At 41.9% G+C, this 27,753-nt stretch overlaps 1 protein-coding gene across 1 annotated transcript; it reads left to right on the forward strand.

Moving 5' to 3' along the window:
* Positions 1 to 9,738: 9,738 nt before the first annotated feature.
* LOC311107222 (transmembrane protein 144-like) lies at positions 9,739 to 13,259 on the forward strand (the record flags this gene model as incomplete). Its single annotated transcript, XM_084149713.1, has 5 exons — positions 9,739 to 9,756; positions 11,670 to 11,787; positions 12,106 to 12,203; positions 12,475 to 12,528; positions 13,176 to 13,259. The coding sequence occupies 5 exons, from the start codon at positions 9,739 to 9,741 to the stop codon at positions 13,257 to 13,259; spliced, it is 372 nt and encodes a 123-aa protein (XP_084005839.1).
* Positions 13,260 to 27,753: the final 14,494 nt, after the last annotated feature.

A 27,753-nucleotide genomic window follows, 5' to 3' on the forward strand; every position in this document is an offset into this window, starting at 1 on the left:
TAATCCAGACGGGAGATGACAAGTGCCTGGATTAGGACCTGTGCCGCTTTCTGTTTAAGGTAGGGTCGTACTCTGCAAATATTGTAGAGCATGAACCTGCAGGATCGGTTCACCGCTTTGATGTTAGCGGAGAACGACAGGGTATTATCCAGGGTCACGCCAAGGTTCTTTGCACTCTGGGAGGAGGACACAATAGAGTTGTCAACCGTGATGGCGAGATCATGGAGCGGGCAGTCCTTCCCCGGGAGGAAGAGCAGCTCTGTCTTGCCGAGGTTCAGCTTGAGGTGGTTATCCGACATCCACACTGATATGTCTGCCAGACATGCAGAGATGCGATTTGCCACCTGGTTATCAGAAGGGGGAAAAGAGAAAATTAATTGTGTGTCGTCTGCGTAGCAATGATAGGAGAGACCATGTGAGGATATGACAGAGCCAAGTGACTTGGTGTATAGAGAGAATAGGAGAGGGCCTAGAACTGAGCCCTGGGGGACACCAGTGGTGAGAGCACGTGGTGCGGAGACAGATCCTCGCCACGCCACCTGGTAGGAGCGACCTGTCAGGTAGGACGCAATCCAAGAGTGAGCAGCGCCGGAGATGCTCAACTCGGAGAGGGTGTAGAGGAGGATCTGATGGTTCAAAGGCAGCGGATAGGTCTAGAAGGATAAGGTCAGAGGAGAGAGAGTTAGCTTTAGCAGTGCGGAGAGCCTCCGTGACACAAAGAAGAGCAGTCTCAGTTGAATGACCAGTCTTGAAACCTGACTGGTTTGGATCAAGAAGGTAATTCTGAGAGAGATAGCAGGAGAGTTGGCTAGAGATGGCACGCTCAAGAGTTTTGGAGAGAAAAGAAAGAAGGGATACTGGTCTGTAGTTGTTGACATCGGAGGGATCGAGTGTAGGTTTTTTGAGGAGGGGTGCAACTCTCGCTCTCTTGAAGACGGAAGGGACATGGCCAGCGGTCAAGGATGAGTTGATGAGCGAGGTGAGGTAAGGGAGAAGGTCTCCGGAAATGGTCATTCAAATTTTACAGTGCAAGAAGTGTTTTTTTTTTTTTTTTTATTGCACCCACAGTAGCGTCCACCAATTGACTTCTGCTTGAATGAGATGCCATGGGAAAATTATGATTGATGATCTTAGAAATTATATTCTCAAAGGAAAGGAAAACTTATTTTTTAGGAACAGACAGTTGAAGTATTAGTAGTTGTGTTATAATATTAGGCCTGGAATTGCCTAAAAACTTGAATTTAAATCGCATGCAATTTAATTAAAATCTATATACATTTAATTTAAATTCAATGTCATGCTACATGGTCTATGATTTATAGATTTAGCAAGGATAAAAATATTTGACAGAAGAGAAAAAATAACATATTGTTTGTGCATGCCAAAATATTGTTTGCAGCAGTAAAGTTATGCCCAGCAGCCTAATTGATTGCATAATTTGTGTCAGCTGTTGCAGCATCAGTCCCTGTTGTGGAACGGCATGTATTTCAGTTAACACATCTGCGCAACTTTTAACACCGGTTATTAGGCATATCGTTGATAGTTGCAAAAATGCTAGATGTAAACATGCTTAAACTTTTTTTCTTGGTTGCTGTCACAATGTGGTCTCTGGGAAGTTGCTCCGAAGCAGAGAATGTTCAACAAGGTAGGCTATGTACACACCATACACCTACGCGCTAGCGAACAGATGCCTGACATGATAAAATCAACAATGCATATTGCTTAATGTCCACTGACATTATCACTAGCTATGTTTCCATACACTTGTTCAGTGATTTTATTATTATTTTGTCAACGTTTAGAAAATTTGCTTAGAACATACAGTACCAGTCAAAAGTTTGGACACACCTACTCATTCCAGGGTTTTTCTTTATTTTTACTATGTTCTACATTGTATAATAATAGTGAAGACATCAAAACTATGAAATAACACATATGGAATCATGTAGTAACCAAAAAAGTGTTGAACAAATCAAAATATATTTTATATTTGAGATTCTTCAAATAGCCACCCTTTGCCTTAATGACAGCTTTGCACACTCTTGGCATTATCTCAACCAGCTTCATGAGGTAGTCACCTGGAATGCATTTGAATTAACAGGTGTGCCTTCTTCAAAGTTAATTTGTGGAATTTCTTTCCTTCTTAATGCATTTGAGCCAATCAGTTGTGTTGTCACAAGGTAGGGGTGGTATACAGAAGATAGCCCTATTTGGTAAAAGACCAGGTTCATATTATGGCAAGAACGGCTCAAATAAGCAAAGAGAAACGACAGTCCATCGTTACTTTAAGACAAGAAGGTCAGTCAATACGGAACATTTCAAGAACATTTAAAGTTCCTTCAAATGCAGTCGCAAAAGCCATCAAGCGCTGTGATGAAACTGGCACTCATGAGGACCTCCACAGGAATGGAAGACCCAGAGTTACCTCTGCTGCAGAGGATAAGTTCATTACAGTTACCAGCCTCAGAAATTGCAGCCCAAATAAATGCTTCACAGAGTTCAAGTAACAGACACATCTCAATATCAACTGTTCAGAGGAGACTGTGTGAATCAGGCCTTCATGGTCGAATTGCTGCAAAGAAACCACTACTAAAGGACACCAATAAGAAGAGGAGACTTGCTTGGGCCAAGAAACACGAGCAATGAACATTAGACTGGTGGAAATTTATCGTTTGGTCTGGAGTCCAAATTGGAGATTTTGGGTTCCAACCGCCGTGGCTTTGTGAGATGCTGTGTGGGTGAACGGATGATCTCCGCATGTGTATTTCCCACTGTAAAGCATGGAGGAGGAGGTGTTATGGTGTGGGGGTGCTTTGCTGGTGACACTGTGATATATTTTGAATTCAAGGCACACTTAACCAGCATGGCTACCACAGCATTCGGCAGAGATATGCCATCCCATCTGGTTTGGGCTTAGTGGGACTATCATTTGTTTTTCAACAGGACAACGACCCAACACAACTCCAGGCTGTGTAAGCGCTATTTTACCAAGAAGGAGAGTGATGGAGTGCTGCATCAGATGACCTGGCCTCCACAATCCCCCGACCTCAACCAAATTGAGATGGTTTGGGATGAGTCGGACCACAGAGTGAAGGAAAAGCAGCCAACAAGTGCTCAGCATTTGTGGGAACTCCTTCAAGACTGTTGGAAAAGCATTCCAGGTGAAGCTGGTTGAGAGAATTCCAAGCGTGTGCAAAGCTGTCATCAAGGCAAAGGGTGGCTATTTGATTTGTTTAACCCTTTTTTGGTTACTACATGATTCCATATGTGTTATTTCATAGTTTTGATGTCTTCGCTATTATTCTACAATGTAGAAAATAGTGAAAATAAAGAAAAACCCTTGAATGAGTAGGTGTGTCCAAACGTTTGACTGGTACTGTAGATGCAACAATTGCCTGTGCATTTCCATTAAAATTTTGACTCTTTTGTCGATGAAAACAGCTGGACGTAATGACGTCACTCAACAACAAAAAACTACAGTGTTGAACAAAAATGTAGTCGTTGATGTGTTTCCATTACCCATTTAGGCAAATTGCACATTAGTAAATTGGTGACAGCCTGTATGTCCTCCCACCTATGTTTCATGTCTCAGGTAGCCCACGAAAGCCAGCATGGCTAGAATGCAATAATTGACTAATATTTGCCTTATTCTAATAATTCTCATGTGCCAATGTATTGCCAAGGTCTGTGCCATGGTGGAACTTGCAATCCTGTAGATCTTAAATAATTAAATGGTGGAACTTGCCAGCCAACCAGAAAAACAAGGTGAAGCAATTCAGGCATTCTTGAAATTCAGGACAATCCGCAAATAAACATTATTTTTATAGTTCAAAAAATTGATTTTACAATACGTAGGCATTTAGAATTAATTGTGGAGTGGAGCTTTATAGTTACGCGGTAACATCACGTACCCCGCGTACATTCAAAATGATTCGGCAATCATCATTTATTCGAAAAACACAATTTCCGTCATTTGTCGCAATAAAGTTAGACAGCAGAAAAATTAACCCCTGTCAAACAGATCAAAATGTTGTAGATCTTTAGAAAATGTGTCCAATATCTGCCATTTCCATTACAATTTTTTTTACGACATTGTTTTTGTTGAACAAACCTGGGTCAATGGAAACCTGTCTATTGACTGCAGTGCATGCATGTTGAAGAAAATGTAGTGCATGCATCTTGAAGAAAATGTAGTGCTGGCTGCTTGAACAATCTTCCACACTAATAGTTTGCACATGTTTATTTCATGTTACTTTATGCAGCCAAAGGCTCATGAGTTAAATTAATTCATCACATTTTATATTTATAACAAATAGGCCTACAAAGTGTGATTACCATACTAAAACTGTTAAAAACCAGCCTACAATGGTAAACTACTAATTTAACTGAAGTAGTTTGTTTACTATACATTATCAATCAATATTTTTGTCAAGGGATATTACTGAAGTACTTGACATGGATAAAATAGCTTTTGACTAAATTCAATACAATTCTTCAGAAAATGGACATTGAAGCAACAAGAACATTACCCTTACTCAACTCATCAAACATGACTGAAATGGCCTATGGCTCCGGTGCAAACATTATTGATGTGCTCTTGTATGGCAGCAACTTTGTCCCTGTCAAAAGGATAGACACTGGCGATGGTATGAAATCCAGATTTTTTTCTTGTAATTCTTTAAAATTCATGTTATGTTCTTTCGTTTGACCATCTTGTAAGAGTTAAAATGTATTTTTAAAATTATTTCAGGTATGTTTTTTTCAGTGGGTAAACTGTGCATCCATATGGGTTGTTTCTATGATCGGCGACTTGAAACTCAACTCTCCTAAATTCCATCCGTTGGCAATGCTGGGAGGAGCAATCTGGGCCACAGGTACGACTCCAACTTTTTAAGCTGCACCAAACCTGCACACAGATATCAAATGGATTGGGCCTACACTCTGAACTACTGAAATGTTTTCATCAATGTTGTCCCCATAGTAAAAGCCATTGGATTTGGACTTGGAATTTCTATTTGGGGATCCAGCAGTTTGCATATAGGCTGGGCAAGTTCAAGGTAAGTTAATTGCAGGACTTTCACATAATAATCATATTTTCAATAAGTCATCGTACAGGTTACTGCCAAAATAAAGGAAACACTTGAGTGAATGAAGGATACATATTGAAAGCAGGTGCTTCCACACAGGTGTGGTTCCTGAGTTGATTAAGCAATTAACATCCCATCATACTTAGGGTCATGTATAAAAATGGCCAGTTGCCTATTATTTTGGCTACCATGGCTAGAAGAGATCTCATTGAATTTGAAAGAGGTGCATAGGGGGTTTAAATGGTGTGTGTATGTGTTTCTCAGTCACAAGATCTCAAACCAATTGAACACTTATGGCCGATTCTGGAGGGGCGCCTGAGACAGCGTTTTCGACCACCATCAACAGAACACTAAATTATGGTATTTCTTGTGGAAGACTGGTGTTGCATCCCTCCAACGTAGTTCCAGACACTTATAGAATCTATGCCAAGGCGTATTGAAGTTGTTCTGGTTTGTGGTGGCCCAACGCGCTATTAAGACACTTTATTTAGGTGTTTCTTTTATTTTGGCAATTACATGTACAGTGAGGGAAAAAAGTATTTGATCCCCTGCTGATTTTGTACGTTTGCCCACTGACAAAGACATGATCAGTCTATAATTTTAATGGTAGGTTTATTTGAACAGTGAGAGACAGAATAACAACAACAAAATCCAGAAAAACGCATGTCAAAAATGTTATAAATTGATTTGCAATTTAATGAGGGAAATAAGCATTTGACCCCCTCTCAATCAGAAAGATTTCTGGATCCCAGGTGTCTTTTATACAGGTAACGAGCTGAGATTAGGAGCACACTCTTAGAGGGAGTGCTCCTAATCTCAGTTTGTTACCTGTATAAAAGACACCTGTCCACAGAAGCAATCAATCAATCAGATTCCAAACTCTCCACCATGGCCAAGACCAAAGAGCTCTCCAAGGATATCAGGGACAAGATTGTAGACCTACACAAGGCTGGAATGGGCTACAAGACCATCGCCAAGCAGCTTGGTGAGAAGGTAAAAACAGTTGGCAATTCGCAAATGGAAGAAACACAAAAGAACTGTCAATCTCCCTCGGCCTGGGGCTCCATGCAAGATCTCACCTCGTGGAGTTGCAATGATCATGAGAACGGTGTGGAATCAGCCCAGAACTACACGGGAGGATCTTCTCAATGATCTCAAGGCAGCTGAGACCAAAGTCACCAAGAAAACAATTGGTAATACACTACGCCGTGGAGGACTGAAATCCTGCAGCGCCCGCAAGGTCCCCCTGCTCAAGAAAGCACATATACAGGGCCGTCTGAAGTTTGCTAATGAACATCTGAATGATTCAGAGGAGAACTGGGTGAAAGTGTTGTGGTCAGATGAGACCAAAATCGAGCTCTTTTGCATCAACTCAACTCGCCGTGTTTGGAGGAGGAGGAATGCTGCATATGACCCCAAGAACACCATCCCCACCGTCAAACATGGAGGTGGAAACATTATGCTTTGGGGGTGTTTTTCTGCTAAGGGGACAGGATAACTTCACCGCATTAAAGGGACGATGGACGGGGCCATGTACCGTCAAATCTTGGGTGAGAACCTCCTTCCCTCAGCCAGGGCATTGAAAATGGGTCGTGGATGGGTATTCCAGCATGACAATGACCCAAAACACACGGCCAAGGCAACAAAGGAGTGGCTCAAGAAGAAGCACATTAAGGTCCTGGAGTGGCCTAGCCAGTCTCTAGACCTTAATCCCATAGAAAATCTGTGGAGGAAGCTGAAGGTTCAAGTTGCCAAACATCAGCCTCGAAACCTTAATGACTTGGAGAAGATCTGCAAAGAGGAGTGGGACAAAATCCCTCCTGAGATGTGTACAAACCTGATGGCCAACTACAAGAAACGTCTGACCTCTGTGATTGCCAACAAGGGTTTTGCCACCAAGTACTAAATCATGTTTTGCAGAGGGGTCAAATACTTATTTCCCTCATTAAAATGCAAATCAATTTATAACATTTTTGACATACGTTTTTCTGGATTTTTTTGTTGTTATTCTGTCTCTCACTGTTCAAATAAACCTACCATTAAAATTATAGACTGATCATGTCTTTGTCAGTGGGCAAACGTACAAAATCAGCAGGGGATCAAATACTTTTTTCCCCTCACTGTATAGTGTCAGTTCACTTTTAAAAAAATGGGAATTCATATTTAGTAGTCTTGAATTCAATACCATTTCAAAGGGGAATATGGTCTTAGAATACCAATTGCGTCAGAAGTAATTATATTTTATTTCAACAGGTTTGGATGGTTTGGTATTGAAGCGCAGGATGTTGCCAGACCGGTATTGAACTACTGTGGTGCTGGTTTGTGCTTGTTGAGGTAATGCGTCATGAAAGGACTTAATCCAATACCTTCAGAATAGTCTTCTTATTAGTCAATTTGTTCAGTATTTCAGTTAAAGATGCAGTCCAGGATCTTAAGCACAACAGATTTGTAACATATATGAATAGCGCTTTTTTTCTTGAGCAGATGGCCGGAGGCCAGAACATAATTAAAAATCATTTTTGATTGCAAATTGACCGCAAGAAGCCCAAACAGATGTAATATTTGACTAAAACATTTGTATATGATCACATACAGTGCCTTCAGAAACTATTCATACCCCTTGACTTATTCCACATTTTGTTGTTACAGCCTGAAAATTGATTGAATTACTTTTTTTTTTCTCACTCAACTACACACAATACCCCATAATGACAAAGAGAAAACATGTTTTTAGAAATTTTAGCAAATTTATTGAAAATGAAATACAGAAATATCTCATTTAATAAGTATTCTCACCCCTGAATCAATACTTTGTAGAAGCACCTTTTGCAGAGATTACAGCTGTGAGTCTTCCTGGGTAAGTCTCTAAGAGCTTTCCACACTTGGATTGTGCAACATTTTCCCATTATTATTTTCAAAAATTCTTAGTTCCTTCAGATTGGTTGTCGATCATTGCTAGACAACCATTTTCATATCTTGCCATAGATTTTCAAGCAGATTTAAATCAAAACTGTAACTTCGCCACTCAGGAATATTGAGTGTCTTCTTGGTAAGCAACTCCTGTGTTGATTTGGCCTTGTTTTAGGTTATTGTCCTGCTGAAAGGTGAATTCATCTCCCAGTGTCTGGTGGAAAGCAGAATGAACCAGGTTTTCCTCTAGGATTTTGCCTGTGCTTAGCTCCATTCCATTTCTTTTTTTATCCTGAAAAAATCCCCAGTAATGTGATACTCAGTAATGTGTTGAATTGGATTTGTCCCAAACCTAACACTTTGTATTCAGGACAAAAAGTGAATTGCTTTGCCACATTTTTTGAAGTATTACTTTAGTGCCTTGTTGCAAACAGGATGCATGCTTCCTTCTTTTCACTCTGTCATTTAGGTTAGTATTGTGGAGTAACTACAATGTAGTTGATCCATCCTCAGTTTTCTCCTATCACAGCCATTAAACTCTGTAACTGTTTTAAAGTCACCACTGAACTCATGGTTAAATCCCTGGGCGGTTTCCTTCCTCTCCGGCAACTGGGTTAGGAAGGACGCCTGTATCTTTGTAGTGACTGGGTGTATTGAAACACCATCCAAAGTGTAAATAATAACTTCACCATGCTCAAAGGAATATTCAATGTCTGCTTCTTTTATTTTTACCCATCTACCAATAGCTGCCCTTCTTTGCGAGGCATTGGAAAACCTCCCTGGTCTTTGTGGTTGAATCTGTGTTTTATATTTACTGCTCTACTGGGGGACCTTACAGATAATTGTATGTGTGGGGTACAGAGATAAGGCAGTCATTCAAACAGGGCCGGCCCCCTCATTAGGTAGGATTAGGAGCCCGCTTATGGCATTTTTCTGAGCTAAACTGACCAAGACACACCTCCAATAACACATAAACGTCACATTCTTCCCCAAAATAATGACAATTTCTTTCAACCAGTGGCATATGGGCTTTTTAGGTTTGCGCTGATGCCGCCTTATGATAAGCAGTGCCCACTTTGTCAAAGGCAGGGACACAAAATATGTATTGTCCATTCCCAGTGTGACTCTCCAGGGTGCTGTTGGAGAGCTGCATCGCTCCACCAACATTACGTCAAAGAAATAATCCAACATAAACCATGTAGCAGATATAGGATATGGTGGAAAGAGTATGTGGCCTTTTCTGTAGCCAACAGGCTGGAGATAAAATGTATGACAATGTAATGAGACTGAAACATTTTAGGCTACATCCTGCAGGTTTCTCCGATCAAATTGACTAACCTAAATGGCGCCCAATCAAATAAAACATATGCTGACATGTTAACAAACATATCCTAAAAACAGGTCAAAGTAAAATGGACAATATGGAATGGACAATCAAGCAACTAACAACTGCTGTCCAGGAGTTTCATCCCTGTGGGCTAAATTGTGGTTTCAAGTTTGTATCAGTCAATGTTTTACAAGCTGATCATCGCGAAAAAGAAAATAATTCTGCATTTCCCACTGTGTAAACACATTGCAAATAGGCTCAGGATAAGTCCTCCTGATGAAGTTGGGTAGCTGATATTTAGAGCTTAAATAGCGACAGGAATCAGGACTAATAAAGCCAATCCAACGGCTTGTTTTACAAACGGTGGGCCTACCACATGGATGGGAATTCCTAAAATTCCATTGTGGGGCCGACATGGTAGGCTACACCCCAGTAAGCATGGACCCACTTCTTTTGGACACATTTATTTTTGTCTCGCCTAGGGTGGCAGAAATGCCAGGACCTGCCCTGCATTCAAAAGTCATGTTAAACACTATTATTGCACACAGTGAGTCCTTGCAATTTATTATGTGACTTGTTAAGTACATTTTTACTCCTGAACTTATTTTGGCTTGCCATAACAAAGGGGTTGAATACATGATTCCACTTTGACATTATATTTACATTTTAGTCATTTAGCAGACGCTCTTATCCAGAGCGACTTACAGTTAGTGAATACATATTTTTTTATACTGGCCCCCCATGGGAATCGAACCCACAACCCTGGCGTTGCAAACGCCATGCTCTATCAACTGAGCTACATCCCTGCCGGCCATTCCCTCCCCTACCCTGGACGACGCTGGGCCAATTGTGCGCCGCCCATGAGTCTCCCGGTCGCGGCCGGCTACGACAGAGCCTGGATTCGAACCAGGATCTCTAGTGGCACAGTTAGCACTGCGATGCAGTGCCTTAGACTTATGGGGTATTGTGTGTAACACAACGTGGAAAAAGTCAATGGGTGTGAATACTTTCTAAAGGCATTGTAAGTCTCGCTATTATGAGTGGGAATGCATGGGAACATATTTCCTAAATTAAAATCACTTAGAGCTGATTTCCTGGTGTTTTTACAGTCTTATGTTCCCCCCTCAGAACATGGGGGGCCAAATAAAACCACCTGCAGGCCGAAGCTGCGGGCCGCCAGTTGGGGAACCCTGTCATGGGACATGGATGACGTAGTACACAAACTGGGACCTGTTTTGGCTCGCGAGCACCACATTCAAAACTACTGGATGAAATTATACAACAGCTCTGGAGTATCACTTTAATACTAGTCTAATTGAAGCTCTCATGACAATCATATGGCATTGTTTCGTTTCCAGTGGAATAATATTTTTGTTTGTGAAGACTGATGTTGGAGAACATTCCGAATCCATCCCCATACTGATTGACAGGGTCAGGGTGCTTGACATTTGGGAAGTCTAAATACTTTTGCTCAGTAATAGCCATGCAGTATCAATTCAGTTCAATTAAAAAAACTATTTATCCCAGGGGGCAATTACTTTGGACACATGTCAGACCGCAGCAACGACGACATGACAGCATACCACAAATTACATGCCACAGACAGCAACTTCACAGCAAGATAACGCATGATATAACGCCCAATACATTACCACACATAGCAGCTAATGACCGGTCTATCTAAAAAGTATGTCATGACTGTAACTGCTCTCTAGAAATATCAGTGCTACACAAACAGCACTGTAGGGTGAGTTGAATTATCAATTCTCGTGCCACCACAGGACAGACTTCTCACAACTCCAGAGATGTATTTTAAAGATTGCATTGAGATGACAGTGTGTGACTGCTGTGCTGATTTTCTTATGTACTGTACTGACGATTTTATCTGTACTTGACAGGGTGAACTCTGGTAGCTATAGGTTTTCGGTGTCCTGGGTGGATGCCATAGGACCAAAGACAAAATGCTGTGTGTGAGTACACCCCTAAATCACTCCTGTTCTCTTCACTTTCACAATGAAACAGTGTAAGCTGCTATACTGTATGGTGTGTATCATACGCTGGGACTGAAGCAGGCCTACACAGGATTTTGCAGAAGTCATGGTTAAAGTCAATTGATTTGGACATTTTCTTTATTTATTTTTTTGACTTGACAAGGGCCTGACCTTTCTGACATTGGGCTTACTCAAGTTACTTAGTTACACGTCTTGCAATTTCCCATGCGGTCATAGAAACTCACCTCTTCCCTATGTGTAATGCTGAAGAGGGACAGGTCTCGACAGCAATGTGCTACGTTAACAAATACTTTATCATGAACCTAATGCGCTTTTAATTTTCCAATGTCCTAGATCTTGACTGTGTTTGCCATATGCTGTGACATGTTCCTAACCAGCACAGTGTATTTCTCCATCTACTGTGCAGCCACGAGGAACAGACCCAGGGTGTTGTCCAGAGCCATCCTGCCAGGTGCTCAGTCTCTCCACTCAAAATGATACCCCCCGGGCATTTTAATTCTCTCCCCTTCTTGCTGAACTGTGCCCTAAATTGCTCACTCCCCCCTCCTGTATTTGAAAGTATTGGATTGATGCAATCATGGGGGTTTCTATCATAATTATTTCACGCCACCAGTCAATTCTTTTTTTAATTCATGATGGGGGTGGGTCAAGTGCTGGGTTAGAGAATTGTGCTGTTTTAGAGACTTGGGCCAGGTTTGATAATTCTATGTACAATATGATTTTATTTTGTAAAGGAGGGTGTTTCTGAATGTCTTTCTCCTGTGTTCAGGTTTTTTGTCAGGTCTGATGTTGAAATTGGCCACCTACTGCTGGTTTCTGACTAACCACTACCTTAGTCCCGTGGTCACCTTTCCCATCGTCTCTGCAGTGAGTTCACATTTGGGATGCCCCTTGACATATCATTGCTAGATGACTCATTCTTAGTGTAGCACACAGCTTGTGCTTGTGTATGTGTTTAGGTTTTGACATTGAGATTCCGTCATGTCCTCTTACAGAATATACTTTTTTTGAGAATGTGTTACCATTCCTGGTAATGGAGAACCTGACAATAGTCCTTTGCAAACGTAAGGTGTAGGTCATCCTATCTTTCAATCAACATAATTCAATCAATATTCAAAGGGTTTTCCTCTGTCCTTAGGATTATGGTCTAATCACAGCTCTGTACGGAAGTCTGGTTTTCAAAGACGTCAAAGTAAGTATCCCGGCGTGAACACATTTTAATGAATCGATTGGTCTAAGAAACTGCCTCAGCTCCTGGGAACAAGGCACACTTGACAATTGCTGAAATTGAAGTATGAACTTTCTCAACCCTTTATGTAATTTTGCAGACAGACAAAATCAACCTCCCCTTCGATTTTCTGCCCTAATTTCGCTGTGCTGATAGAGTACATTTGTTCAATCTGCCCAGCCCATTCCTTTTGACACCAACTGATTCAGAGTACTATCATCTAATTCAGTTCTGATTAGCTCGCCCCAGGCTAGATATTTTGAGACTTCTCTCTGATTACGCTCCCGTTTTCAACACAATTCCACTCGCTCATCGATACCCTAAAGCACGATTTCCCCAACTCGGTCCTGGGCCTCCCCCCGGGTGCACATTTGGTTTTTGCCCTAGTACTACACAGCTGATTCAAATAATCAAAGCTTGATGGTGAGTTGGTTATTTGAATCAGCTGTGTAGTACTAGGGCAAAAACCAAACTATGCACCCAGGGTGGGCCCCAGGACCGAGTTTGGGGAAACGCTGCCCTAAAGTGTGCCACCCCAATTTGACACTGTGTTTCTGGTGTGACATGCCATCAGATATTTGTGGTGTTAACTAATGCTTGTCTCTTTTCAGGGCCTGGTAAACTGCTTCATCTTCATAGTAGCCTCCTGTGTTGTCCTGACTGGATCACTGCTGACGGCCTTCTCCAAGGTGTAGTGGAACACTCAATACACCACTAGGTGGCAACGTTATACAGGAATGGCCCTCCTGGAGGAGGCCTGGGGTGTATTCAGTGAGGTGAAATGTTCTGAATGTTGCCGATTGAAAAGTAATGGACAGAACCAATTCACAGTCCCCTATTCTTCTACCTCAGACGATCATATCTGTTCTAAATAATAATAATAATAATAATAATTATTATTATTATTATTATTATTATTATTATAATTTAAAAAACACCCTCTGAACAGGGCCCTGGATGGTGATGTCTCTGATAGTCCTTCAGTTTTGTCAGTTTTGAACCTGTTCAAATAGGGTTCAGATGTTGCTGCTACTCGCTCTTCTGTTGTCATGTTTTAAATCACTCTCAATAGTTGAATTCAATGGCATTCAGAATATTTTTTGAGGGAAGATGTATTTATAACTTCCACAATGTTTATACAGTGCTGAAATCAATTTGTGGTGTTGTCTGTGGCACTTTGCTATGAAATTGAGCTAAAGTTGATGTAATATGAAATGTGAAAAACTATGAACTTGAAATGTTAAAATCCTAATATTTAGAACATGTTTGAATAAAATACCTGACAACCACATGTTTTTGAGCACTTCATTTTTTAAGGGAAACTGGTAGAGAAAGCAGTAACCCTAATTGGTGTGCTAATCTACTGCATCAAATTTCAAAAAGACTACTTTCCATATGCACAAAAAGCTTATTTCTCTCCTTTTGTGCACAAATTTGTTTACATCCCTGTTAATGAGCATTTCTTCTTTGCCAAGATAATCCATCCACCTGACAGGTGTGGCATATCAAGAAGCTGATTAAACAGCATGACCATTACACAGGTGCCACTTTGTGCTGTTGACAATAAAAGGCCACTCTAAAATGTGCAATTTTATAACACAACACAATGCCACAGATGTCTCATGTCTTGAGGGAGCGTGCAATTGGCATGCTGACGGCAGGAATGTCTAACAGAGCTGTTGCCAGATAATTTAATGTTCATTTCTCTACCATAAGCCACCTCCAACATCGTTTTAGGGAATTTGGCAGTACATCCAACCGGCCTCTCAACCGCAGCCCAGGAACTCCAAATCCAGCTCTCAAGTGGGTGGGCCTTTCCCTCCTAGGCCCACCCATGGCTGTACCCCTGCCCAGTCATGTGAAATCCATAAATTAGGGCTGAATGAATATATTTCAATTGACTGATTTCCTTCTATGAACTGTAATTCAGTAAAATCTTTGAAATTGTTGCATGTTGCCTTTTTATATTTTTGTTCAGTATAGTTTGAAGTGGAACTTGGGGGAGTGAATCTGATTATTTCTCTGTTAAACTTAATGCATGGAATAGTTGGTTATACAGTGGGGGAAAAAAGTATTTAGTCAGCCACCAATTGTGCAAGTTCTCCCACTTAAAAAGATGAGAGAGGCCTGTAATTTTCATCATAGGTACACGTCAACTATGACAGACAAAATGAGGGAAAAAAATCCAGAAAATCACATTGTAGGATTTTTAATGAATTTATTTGCATATTATGGTGGAAAATAAGTATTTGGTCACCTACAAACAAGCTGGGACCAAAGTAACAAAGCCTACCATCAGTAACACACTACGCCGCCAGGGACTCAAATCCTGCAGTGCCAGACGTGTCCCCCTGCTTAAGCCAGTACATGTCCAGGCCCGTCTGAAGTTTGCTAGAGTGCATTTGGATGATCCAGAAGAGGATTGGGAGAATGTCATATGGTCAGATGAAACCAAAATAGAACTTTTTGGTAAAAACTCAACTCGTCGTGTTTGGAGGACAAAGAATACTGAGTTGCATCCAAAGAACACCACACCTACTGTGAAACATGGGGGTGGAAACATCATGCTTTGGGGCTGTTTTTCTGCAAAGGGACCAGGACGACTGATCCGTGTAAAGGAAAGAATGAATGGGGCCATGTATCGTGAGATTTTGATTGAAAACCTCCTTCCATCAGCAAGGGCATTGAAGATGAAACGTGGCTGGGTCTTTCAGCATGACAATGATCCCAAACACACCGCCCGGGCAACGAAGGAGTGGCTTCGTAAGAAGCATTTCAAGGTCCTATGGTGGCCTAGCCAGTCAACAGATCTCAACCCCATAGAAAATCTATAAATAAATTCATTAAAAATCCTACAATGTGATTTTCTGGAATTTTTTTCCTCATTGTCTGTCATAGTTGACGAGTACCTATGATGAAAATTACAGGCCTCTCTCATCTTTTTAAGTGGGAGAACTTGCACAATTGGTGGCTGACTAAATACTTTTTTTCCCCACTGTAGTTACCCTTGAATAGAAGGTGAATCATGCTTTTTTTCACTCTTTGCTTCCAAATCCACAATGGGTTTTTATTCAAATGTAAAAGAACAGGACATGATGAATACTAATGACATTTTAGGGTATATGACGATGGGTCTTTTTTGTACTTTTGTTAGATTGTGATGAATCAAGGAATAAAATACTTCAGAATCTGTGTAGCTATAGCGGCCATCTCTAGGCTACTTTTGACTAAGACCCCAGGGACAGCCTATTGTTCTCAGCTTTAATCCTAGGATTAAAGTTCCCTCTGTGTATTCATTATGTAAATTATCATTTATTAGTAATGAGTTTGAAAAATAACTTGCATGACCTTCTTTCAAAACATCCCAGCTAATTGTGAGATGTGTACATCAGGACAACAGACATTGTTTGATGCTTTACCACTGGGACAAAGGGGTTGATCCTGAAATAACCTGTGGCTATAGTGGGGTGTCAGGATATAGAATAATGTACGTATAGTGGCCATGTACTTAGTGGAGTCGAAATTAATTAACTTAATTTGCAGATATTCTCACACCTCAAATTGATGGCTTTTATTGACTGTTTAGCATTTTTTTAAATATGAAAGGGCTCAAGTTCTTTGGGACATTCGCATTAAGTGTCCCTGCACATACAGTGCATTCGGAACATATTCAGACCACTTGACTTTTTCCACTTTGTGTTAAGTTACAGCCTTATTCTAAAATGGATTAAATTGTTATTTCCCTCCCCCCCCCTTCAATCTACACACAATACCCCATAATGACAAAGCAAAAACAGGTTTTTTGGAATGTTTGCAAATGTATTAAAAATAAAAAACAGAAATCACATTTACATAAGTATTCAGACCCTTTACTCAGTACTTTGTTGAAGCACCTTTGGCAGCGATTACAGCCTCAAGTCTTTTTGGGTAAGACGCTACAAGCTTGGCCCACCTGTATTTGGAGAGTTTCTCCCATTATTTTCTGCAGATCCTCTAAAGCTCTGTCAGGTTAGATGGGGAGCGTCGCTGCACAGCTATTTTCAGGTCTCTCCAGAGATGTTCGATCGGGTTCAAGTCCAGGCTCTGGCTGGGCCACTCAAAGACATTCAGAGACTTGTCCGAAGCCACTCCTGCGTTGTCTTGGCTGTGTGCTTAGGGTCGTTGTACTGTTGTAAGGATAACCTTCGCCCCACTCTGAGGTCCTGAGCACTCTGGAGCAGGTTTTCATCAAGGATCTCTCTGTACTCTGCTCCGTTCATCTTTCCCTTTTCTTGGACACCTCCCTGACCAAGGCCCTTCTCCCCTGATTGCTCAGTTTGGCCATGCCGCCAGCTCTAGGAAGAGTCTTGGTGGTTCCAAACTTCTTCCATTTTAAGAACGATGTTCTTGCGGACCTTCAATGCTGCAGACATTTTATGGTACCCTTCCCCAGATCTGTGCCTCGACACAATGCTGTCTCGAATTCCTTCGACCTCATGGCTTGGTTTTTGCTCTGACATGCACTGTCAACTGTGGGACCTTATATAGACAGGGGTGTGCCTTTCCAAATCATGTCCAATCAATTGAATTTACCACAGGTGGACTCCAATCAAGTTGTAGAAACATCCCAAGGATGATCAATGGATACAGGATGCACCTGAGCTAAATTTCGAGTCTCATAGCAAAGGGTCTGAATACTTGTGTAAATAAGGTATTTCTGTTTTAATTTGTAATAAATGTACAAAAATGTCATAAAACCTGTTTCGCTTTGTCATTATGGGGTATTGTGTGTGTGTGTGTGTGTGTGTGTAGAGGAAAAAACATTATTTAATCAATTTTGGAACAAGGCTGTGATGTAACAGAATGTGGAAAACGGAAAGGGGTCTGAATACTTTCCGAATGCACTGTATAGTCCCAACTCTGAGATATCACGTACAGCCCCAACTCTGATTGCCACATTTTATATCAGTTTTGAATTATTGTCCTGGGGACCCAAAGGGATGCACAGTTTTGGCCCTAGCATTAACACAGCTGATTCCGCTAATCAACTCCTTATCAAAACTTTGATTAGTGGAATCTGGTGTGTAGTGCTTGGGCAAAAACAAAACTGTGCAAAACTGCATCCCAAGGACCAGGATTAAAAAATACTGAGGTAAATCAACATAAATCCGTTAAGCAGATTAAAACTGAGCCCACACACTTGTTATAGTGTAGTTTAATGAGATTGTTAGAGCCATTTTGATGTAAGAAAGAAAATGTATTGAACTTATTTTGGTTGATTTATTAAAGATATAGAAATGTATAGAAAATTCTTATTGTAGCGGAATGTATGGAAACTGTTCATTATAGTAAATATGCATATTTATATACCTCTTATGGTGGACACCTATGGTTTACCTCTAAGAACCGAGCATTAAGGTTTATTGGTAAAGACGGGGTCAGTAGCACGAATTAGGACAGGTGGTTGTAACCTGAGGAGTTGGAAGATGCCATGTAGAGTTACAATTTTCTACAGTTTAAATTGTTTTATATTATACCATTTATATTGTGTCATTTGGATTGCTAACTTATTATTTTTTGTACCTTTTGGATTATACATTTCTGCCATTGATATCAATTGGAATAATGAGTAATAAATATAATTTAACTGGAACAATAACCTCTCATCTCATCTATGCAGCAAGATGCATTTCGCAACTTTGGTGTATTTACATACATTAGCGGTGCTTTCAATTGTATTGGGTTGCATATAATAGTCTGCGGGAAGCCAGAAGTTAAATCTAATTATATTTCAACTTACTGTGCCAGTTGGTAGAACGGTTGGTCATTGTGACTGGGGGAATTTGAGACAAAATATCTAAAGGATCGTACAATTAAACAGACTTTCCTAACTTAGATCTGTTGTAGACCCACTTCCCTTCTGCTTAGCTCATGTCAAAATAAAAGTCCCCCACAAGTTATTCCTTTTTTGTCCACATATTGCGCACGTGAGTACTTTCTTTTTGACATGAGGTAAACAGAGAGGAAGTGGGACTACAACAGCCCACGTTTGGAAAGTCTGTTTAATAATACCATCCTTTAGATATTTTGAAAGCAACGCTAGCGTATGTAAATACAGCCGTGTTGATAAAAGCACCTAATATAGAAGCAAATACCTCAGCCACTTCATTAGTAGAAAACTTTCTAAATACGGGAATGGTATCAAATGGAAATTTGGACAATGCAATTTAAGAAGATTAATCTGAAAATGTTTGCCCTGCATTGAATGGAAAATGGAACTGTGGACAACACAACACTTCAAGGTTAATCTGCAAATGTTTGCAATGCATTAAATCGAATTGGAACTAGGGTTGCAAAGCTGCCGGTAATTTGCAAAAGTTACTGGAATCTTCAGTAATTTTGGTAAATAACAGAATCTATGGCAATCGATCATAACTTTGGTAATTTGTATTTTAACTTAAATAATAATTATGTATGATGTGTCCATATTGTCCATGAGTTTCTAGTAGATCGACCATATGGTTCAAGAGAAAATAGCCTAATTAATGAAAAAAGCATTAATCAACAATGGCATTATTTTCAATTAACTCTGCAGCTCTTCCAACTATTGACTGTGTTCAAAACTGCCACCAATTTCACGTCAAAACATTAACAACAAATACATTATTAACATAGTAAAATAAAAGTGTGTAAAAATAATTATTATTTACTGAGTTACAGTTCAAATTAGGAAATCAATCAGTATAAATTAATTAATTAGGCTCTTATCTATGGATTCCACATGACTGGGCAGTGGTGCAGCCATGGGTGGGCCTGGGAGGACATAGGCCCACCCACTTGGGAGCTAGGCCCAGCCAATCAGAATGAGTTCTTCCCCACAAAAGGGCTTTATTACAGACAGAAATACTCCTCAGTTTCATCAACTCTCTGGGTGGATGGTCTCAGACGATCACGCAGGTGAACAAGCTGGATGTGGAGGTCCTGGGCTGGCCGTGTTAAACGTGGTCTGCAGTTGTGAGGTGGGTTGGACATACTGCCAAATTCTCAAAAATGATGTTGGAGGCGGCTTATGGTAGAAAATGAACATTACATTATCTGGCAACAGCTCTAGTGGACATTCCTGCAGCCAGCATTCCAATTGCACACTCCCTCAAAACATTAGTGGCCTTTTATTGTCCCCAGCACAAGGTGCAAGTCCATATTATGGCAAGAACAGCTCAAATAAGCAAAGAGAAATGACAGTCCATCATTACTTGAAGACATGAAGGTCAGTCAATATGGAAAATGTCAAGAACTTTTAAAGTTTCTTCAAGTGAAGTCGAAAAATCCATAAAGCGCTATGATGAAACTGGCTCTCATGAGGACCACCACAGCAAAGGAAGACCCAGAGTTACCTCAGAAGCTGCACTGAAGTGTAACAAAACAGCTCCCACAAGCTTCTTATTATCCATTTCTTTCAGCCAATCATCAGTCATTTGTATAAGTGCTGTACATGTTGAGTGCCCCTTTCTATAAGCATGCTAGAAGTTGTCAGACCCAGGTGGCTTGTCATTGTTGATAGACAACAATACTTTAGGTTGTAGGTTCAGAGTTTGTTGTTGGCATGTCATGCCTACGTTTGCTTATCTTGCCAATTAAAAAATAATTAAAGTAGTTGAATGAGCCATCTGATTCAATGAAGTTCGCCTTTTTGCCCAAAATTTCATTTAAGGTGCTCCAAAGCGTTTTACTATCATTCTTTATACTATATACACTGAGTAAAACAATAAACGCAACATGCAACAATTTCAAAGATTTTACTGAGTTACAGTTCATATAAGGAAATCAGTCAATTGAAATAAATTCATTAGGCCCTACTCTATGGATTTCACAACTGGGAATACAGTTGTTATATACCTTTTGTTGGCAATGACACAGGTCAAACGTTTTCTGTAAGTCTTCACAAGGTTTTCACACACTGTTGCTGGTATTTTGGCCCATTCCTCCATGCAGATCTCCTCTAGAGCAGTGATGTTTTGGGGCTGTCGCTGGGCAACACAGAGTTTCAACTCCCTCCAAAGATTTTCTATGGGGTTGAGATCTGGAGACTGGCTAGGCCACTCCAGGACCTTGAAATGCTTCTTACGAAGTCACTCCTTCGTTGCCCGGGCGGTGTGTTTGGGATCATTGTCATGCTGAAAGACCCAGCCACATTTCATATTCAATGCCCTTGCTGATGGAAGGAGGTTTTCACTCAAAATCTCACAATACATGGCCCCATTCATTCTTTCCTTTACACGGATCAGTCGTCCTGGTCCCTTTGCAGAAAAACAGCCCCAAAGCATAATGTTTCCACCCCCATGCTTCACAGTAGGTATGGTGTTCTTTGGATGCAACTCAGCATTCTTTGTCCTCCAAACACGACGAGTTGAGTTTTTACCAAAAAGTTCTGTTTTGGTTTCATCTGACCATATGACATTCTCCCAATCCTCTTCTGGATCATCCAAATGCACTCTAGCAAACTTCAGACGGGCCTGGACATGTACTGGCTTAAGCAGGGGGACACGTCTGGCACTGCAGGATTTGAGTCCCTGGCGGCGTAGTGTGGTACTGATGGTAGGCTTTGTTACTTTGGTCCCAGCTCTCTGCAGGTCATTCACTAGGTCCCCCCGTGTGGTTCTGGGATTTTTGCTCACCGTTCTTGTGATCATTTTGACCCCACAGGGTGAGATCTTGCGTGGAGCCCCAGATCGAGGGAGATTATCAGTGGTCTTGTATGTCTTCCATTTCCTAATAATTGCTCCCACAGTTGATTTCTTCAAACCAAGCTGCTTACCTATTGCAGATTCGTCTGAAGTTTGCTAGAGTGCATTTGGATGATCCAGAAGAGGATTGGGAGAATGTCATATGGTCAGATGAAACCAAAATAGAACTTTTTGGTAAAAACTCAACTCGTCGTGTTTGGAGGACAAAGAATGCTGAGTTGCATCCAAAGAACACCCCACCTACTGTGAAGCATGGGGGTGGAAACATCATGCTTTGGCGCTGTTTTTCTGCAAAGGGACCAGGACGACTGATCCGTGTAAAGGAAAGAATGAATTGGGCCATGTATCGTGAGATTTTGATTGAAAACCTCCTTCCATCAGCAAGGGCATTGAAGATGAAACGTGGCTGGGTCTTTCAGCATGACAATGATCCCAAACACACCGCCCGGGCAACGAAGGAGTGGCTTCGTAAGAATCATTTCAAGGTCCTATGGTGGCCTAGCCAGTCAACAGATCTCAACCCCATAGAAAATCTATAAATAAATTCATAAAAAATCCTACAATGTGATTTCCTGGATTTTTTTTCCTCATTTTGTCTGTCATAGTTGACGTGTACCTATGATGAAAATTACAGGCCTCTCTCATCTTTTTAAGTGGGAGAACTTGCACAATTGGTGGCTGACTAAATACTTTTTTTCCCCACTGTATGCATCTGTTGGTCAGAGATACCTTTAAAAAATGGTAGGTGCGTGGATCAGAAAACCTGTCAGTATCTGGTGTGCAGTGCGACATCTCCTTCGCATAGAGTTGATCAGGCTGTTGATTGTGGTCTGTGGAATGTTGTCCCACTCCTCTTCAATGTCTGTGCGAAGTTGCTGGATATTGGCGGAACTGGAACACGCTGTTGTACACGTCAATCCAGAGAATCCCAAACATGCTCAATGGGTGACATGTCAGGTGAGTATGCAGGCCATGGAAGAATTACGACATTTTCAGCTTCCAGAAATTGTGTACTGATCCTTGTGAGATGGGGCTGGCTGTGCATTATCTTGCTGAAACATGAGGTGATGGAGGCGGATGAATGGCACGACAACGGGCCTCAGGATCGCGTCACGGTATCTCTATACATTCAAATTGCCATCAATAAAATGCAGTTGTGTTCATTGTCCGTAGCTTATACCTGCCCATACCATAACCCCACCGCCACCATGGGGCACTCTGTTCACAACGTCGCCCACATGACCATCTGCCCGGTACAGTTGAAACCGGGATTCATCTGTGTAGAGTGTAGACAGTTTGTGATCACTACATCCGATGGATGTGGATACTGCTTTAGAGCAGATTTCTGCAGCATTAGAAAATATGTGATTGATACATGTGGATGATTTCATTCCTGTTATGTTTGTAAATACCCTGGTAGGTTGACCGATAACCTGAACCTGGTTGCAGGCACTTTTTCTTGAGTGGACAGCTTGATGAAAGCCAGTCAATATTTAGGTCACCCAGAAAATAGACCTCTCTGTTGATTTCACATAAGTAGTTAGTATCAGGCTTAAACTGTCAAACTGTCAATCAAATATTGTGATTTGTGAGGGGGCGGGACTTCACACTTGGATGTGAATATCACACAATTTTGGTGTGGAGGGTTTTTGTTGGGGGGCCTGTTGAAACTGTTTTTAATGGGGTGTTTTTGGGGGTCTGGGTTGAAATCCAACATTGTAATCAAACTGGTTGGGGGTAGATTTGGGCCTCCCAGAGCATTCACACCTGGCCCAGTAGGGAATCCACAAGCAATTGTCTGGACTTCACAGAGCGGATGGCAGGTAGCTTAGTGGTTAAGAGCGTTGTGCCAGTAACCGAAAGGTTGCTGGTTCTAGTCCCCGAGCCGACTAGGTGAAAAAGTCACTCTGGATAATAGCGTCTGCTAAAATGTAAAACTTTTTTTTTTTATAACAGAGCCTTGAAAGTTAAACTTTTTCTTCCCCAATCACTTTGGTGCAATTTTTACAAGTCTGTGGAAAATTATTACAACTCTTAGCACAAATATCCAATCAGATCATCAAAAAGGCTCATGTTCAAAACTCTAAGCACATTTTCAATTGACTGAGTACATCAAACATACTGACACTGTAAATGACATTTTATGATATGGTAATGTAGGGTGCATATTTGGACAGGATACAGTAGATCACCCCCAGAAGCCATTGCACGGGGTAAATCTGCATAAACCTTATTTATACAAAGAATAATTAGGAGGGTAGATCAGCGTTAATATTGCAGATAGATTGTGGCTTCCATCAATGTAATTGTCTGCATTAGTTCCAATCCCCAATACATTTTTTTGGTAAATATATTTATATATAAAATACAGTACATTCGGAAAGTATGCAGACCCCTAGATTTTTTCCACATTTTGTTGCGTTACAGCCTTTTTTCCCTCATCAATCTACACACAATACCCCATAATGACAAAGCGAAAACAGGTTTTTCAGTTTCTACGAATTGATTGGAGTCCACCGGTGGTCAATACAATTGATTGGACATGATTTGGAAAGGCACACACCTGTCAATGTAAGGTCCCACAGTTGACAGGGCATGTCAGAGCATAAACCATGCCATGAAGTCGAAGGAATTGTACGTAGAGCTCCGAGACAGGATTGTGTCGAGGCACAGAAGGGTACCAAAACATTTCTGCAGAATTGAAGGTCCCCATGCACCAAAGCACACACATCCCTGGGTCGCTCCTCTTTTAAGTTCACTGCAGCTAGCGACTGAAACGAGCTGCAAAAAACAAACTGGACCATTTTATCTCCATCTCTTCATGTAAAGACTCAATCATGGACACTTTTACTGACAGTTGTGGCTGCTTCGAGTGATGTATTGTTGACTCTACCTTCTTGCCCTTTGTGCTGTTGTCTGTGCCCAATAATGTTTGTACCATGTTTTGTGCTGCTACCATGTTGTGCTGCTGCCATATTGTGTTGCTACCATGTTGTTGTCATGTTGTGTTCCTACCATGCTGTGTTGTCATGTGTTGCTTCCATGCTATGTTGCTGTCTTAGGTCTCTCTTTATGTAGTGTTGTGGTGTCTCTTTTGTCGTGATGTGTGTTTTGTCCTATATTTTAATTTTAATTTTAATTTTTAATCCCAGCCCCAGTCCCCGCACGAGGCCTTTTGCCTTTTGGTAGGCTGTCATTGTAAATAAGAATGTGTTCTTAACTGACTTGCCTCGTTAAATAAAAGGTTAAAAAAAATAAGAAAAAAAGAACACAGTGTTTTCCAGCGGCAGGGACTGGGAGACTAGTCAGGATTGAGGGAAAGATGAACGGAGCAAAGTACAGAGATATCCTTAATGAAAACTTTGCTCCAGAGTGCTCAGGACCTCAGACTGGGGCAAAGGTTCACCTTCCATCAGGACAACGACCCTAAGCACACAGCCAAGACAACGCAGGAGTGGCTTCGAGACAAGTCTCTGAATGTCCTTGAGTGATCCAGCCAGAGCCCGGACTTGAACCCGATCGAACATCTCTGGAGATACCTGAAAATGGCTGTGCAGCGACGCTCCCCATCCAACTTGACAGAGCTTGAGAGGATCTGCAGAGAAGAATGGGAGAAACTACAGGTGTGCCAAGCTTGTAGCGTCATACCCAAGAAGACTCGAGGCTGTAATCACTGCCAAAGGTGCTTCAAAAAAGTACTGAGTAAAGGATCTGAATACTTATGTCAATCTGATATTTCAGTTAATTTTTTTCATATAAATTTGCTGGAATTTCTATGAATCAGTTGGGTATTGTCTGTAGATTGATGAGAGGAAAAAAACAAATTAATCAATTTTAAAATAAGGCTGTAATGTAACAAAATGTGGAAAAAATCAAGGGGTCTGAATACTTTCCGAATGCATTGCCAGTCATACATTTGGACACACCTACTCATTCAAGGGTTTTTCTTTACTTTTACTATCTTTTACATTGTCGAATAATAGTGAAGACCTCAAAACTATGAAATAACACATATGGAATGATGTAGTAACCAAAGAAGTGTTAAACAAATCAAAATATACTTTATATTTGAGATTCTTCAAATAGCCACCCTTTGCCTTGATGACAACTTTGCACACTCATACGGACCACAATTGTAATGGCCATAATGATGGTCATCATGGTCAAACAGTTCTATTTTTGTTTCATCAGACCAGAGGACATTTCTCCATAAAGTACAATCTTTGTCCCCATGTGCAGTTGCAAACCGTAGACTGAGTCTTTTATGGCGGTTTTGGAGCAGTGGCTTCTTCCTTGCTGAGCGGCCTTTCAGGTTATGTCAATATACAGTTGAAGTTGGAAGTTTACATACACTAAGTTGACTGTGCCTTTAAACAGCTTGGAAAATTCCAGAAAATTATGTCATGGCTTTAGAAGCTTCTGATAGGCTAATTTACATAATATGAGTCAATTGGAGGTGTACCTGTGGATGTATTTCAAGGCCTACCTTCAAACACAGTGCGTCTTTGCTTGACATCATGGGAAAATCAAAAGAAATCAGCCAAGACCTCAGAAAAAGATTGTGTAGACCACAAGTCTGGTTCATCCTTGGGAGCAATTTCCAAACGCCTGAAGGTACCACGTTAATCTGTACAAACAATAGTATGCAAATATAAACACCATAGGACCATGCAGCCGTCATACCGCTCAGGAAGGAGACGCGTTCTGTCTCCTAGATATGAACGTACTTTGGTGCGAAAAGTGCAAATCAATCCCAGAACAACAGCAAAGGACCTTCTGAAGATGCTGGAGGAAACAGGTACAAAAGTATCTATATCCACAGTAAAACGAGCACCCATGTGCTTTGTTTTCTCCAGTGCACCGTTATACCGAACTGTAGAGTTTTACGCATTTCTGCGTACCGTTGTATTTGCCGAATAAACCATTTATTCTGTGATTTACCCTCCTGAGCGTGACTCCGTCCAAATCACCCGCTACAGAATCACACACCCAACAGCATGGAGTCAGCAGGAGCGGGGAATATGCCTGGAGTCGTTGAGATGGGTCCGGAAGCATTCCAACATGCTAGCCAGCTTGGGCGAAGCGATGGATCGGGTTCTCCAGGTCGTCCAGCACCTGGAGAGGAGAGGACCCGGCCCTGCGGAACCAGCTGAGCGACCGGATCCAGCCACCCACACCCCAGCGCCCAGAGGTATTCACCTGTCTTGACCTAGGGATTACGACGAGACAGCGGTTCGCTGCCAGGGTTTCCTCCTGCAGTTGGACCTCTATTTTTCCACCATCAGCCCGGCTCCATCGGGTTGGGAGAAGGTGTTCGCCCTGTCTCCTGCCTCTCGGGGAAAGCCCTGGAGTTGGCCAACGCGGTCTGGAGTGAAGGAGGAGACTCCATGGACAACTACGGGGAGTTCGCTCACCTCTTCCGGGCAGTCTTCGATCACCCCTCCGAAGGAAGAGAGGCGGGTGAGCAGCTGGTCCATCTGAGGCAGGGGATGAGGACGCGCAGGACTTTGCCCTGGAGTTTAGAACTCTAGCGGCTGGGTCCGGGTGGAACGAGCGGGCCCTCATCGACCGCTTCCGGTGCAGCCTGCGAGAGGACGTCCGAAGGGAGCTAGCCTGCCAGGATACCACGTTGACCTTCAACAAACTGGTGGACATGGCCAACCAGTTGGACAACCTGCTGGCTTCGAGAGGACGTCCTGGAAGGGGCCTGCCTGTTTCACCCCCTTTCAATCCGGATCACGTTCCAATGGAGCTGGGTGGTGCAGCGATCCGGGAGAACAGAGGACGACAGATCCAGTGTCACTCTTGTGGCAAGAGATGACATTCTGCTGCACGCTGTCGTCAGAGTTCTTCTGGGTCTGGAGGTGGCAGGCAGGGCACTCTCGCGTCACCCCAGGTAGCGCAAACCCACACTCGTTCAGAGCCCTCTGCTGCGCACTTCACCATCCACGTCCACTTCCCTAATTACACGATAGTTCCCCAGTGTAAGGCGTTGGTCGATTCAGGCGCAGCTGGGAACTTTATGGACAGGTCTTTAGCTAATAGTCTATGTATTACATTGGTTCCCCTAACCATTCCATTGCCCATCAAAGCACTTGACAGTCGACCATTAGGGTCATTTTTTGTTAGGGAGGTTACAGCAACAGTCACGATGATTATGCAGGAGACCCATAGGGAGCAAATCACCTTTTATATTATTGAGTCGCCTGATTTCCCTGTTGTGTTGGGCCTTCTCTGGCTAGCACTACATGATCCCACCTTGTCATGGCCGCAGAGGGTTCTCAAGGGGTGGTTGCGAGAGTGTTAGTGTAGGTGTCTAGCTGTTTCCGTTGATGCAACCACAGTGGAAAGTCCAGACACTACCTCCTCCGTGCGCATTCCCCCCGAATACCTCGACTTGGCGCACACGTTTTCCAAAACGCAGGCGACCAACTTACCACCCCATCAGGCGGGGAATTGTACGATA

The sequence above is a fragment of the Coregonus lavaretus genome (assembly GCF_964263955.1).
Source record: "Coregonus lavaretus genome assembly, chromosome: 32".
Classification (NCBI taxonomy): Eukaryota; Metazoa; Chordata; class Actinopteri; order Salmoniformes; family Salmonidae; genus Coregonus; species Coregonus lavaretus.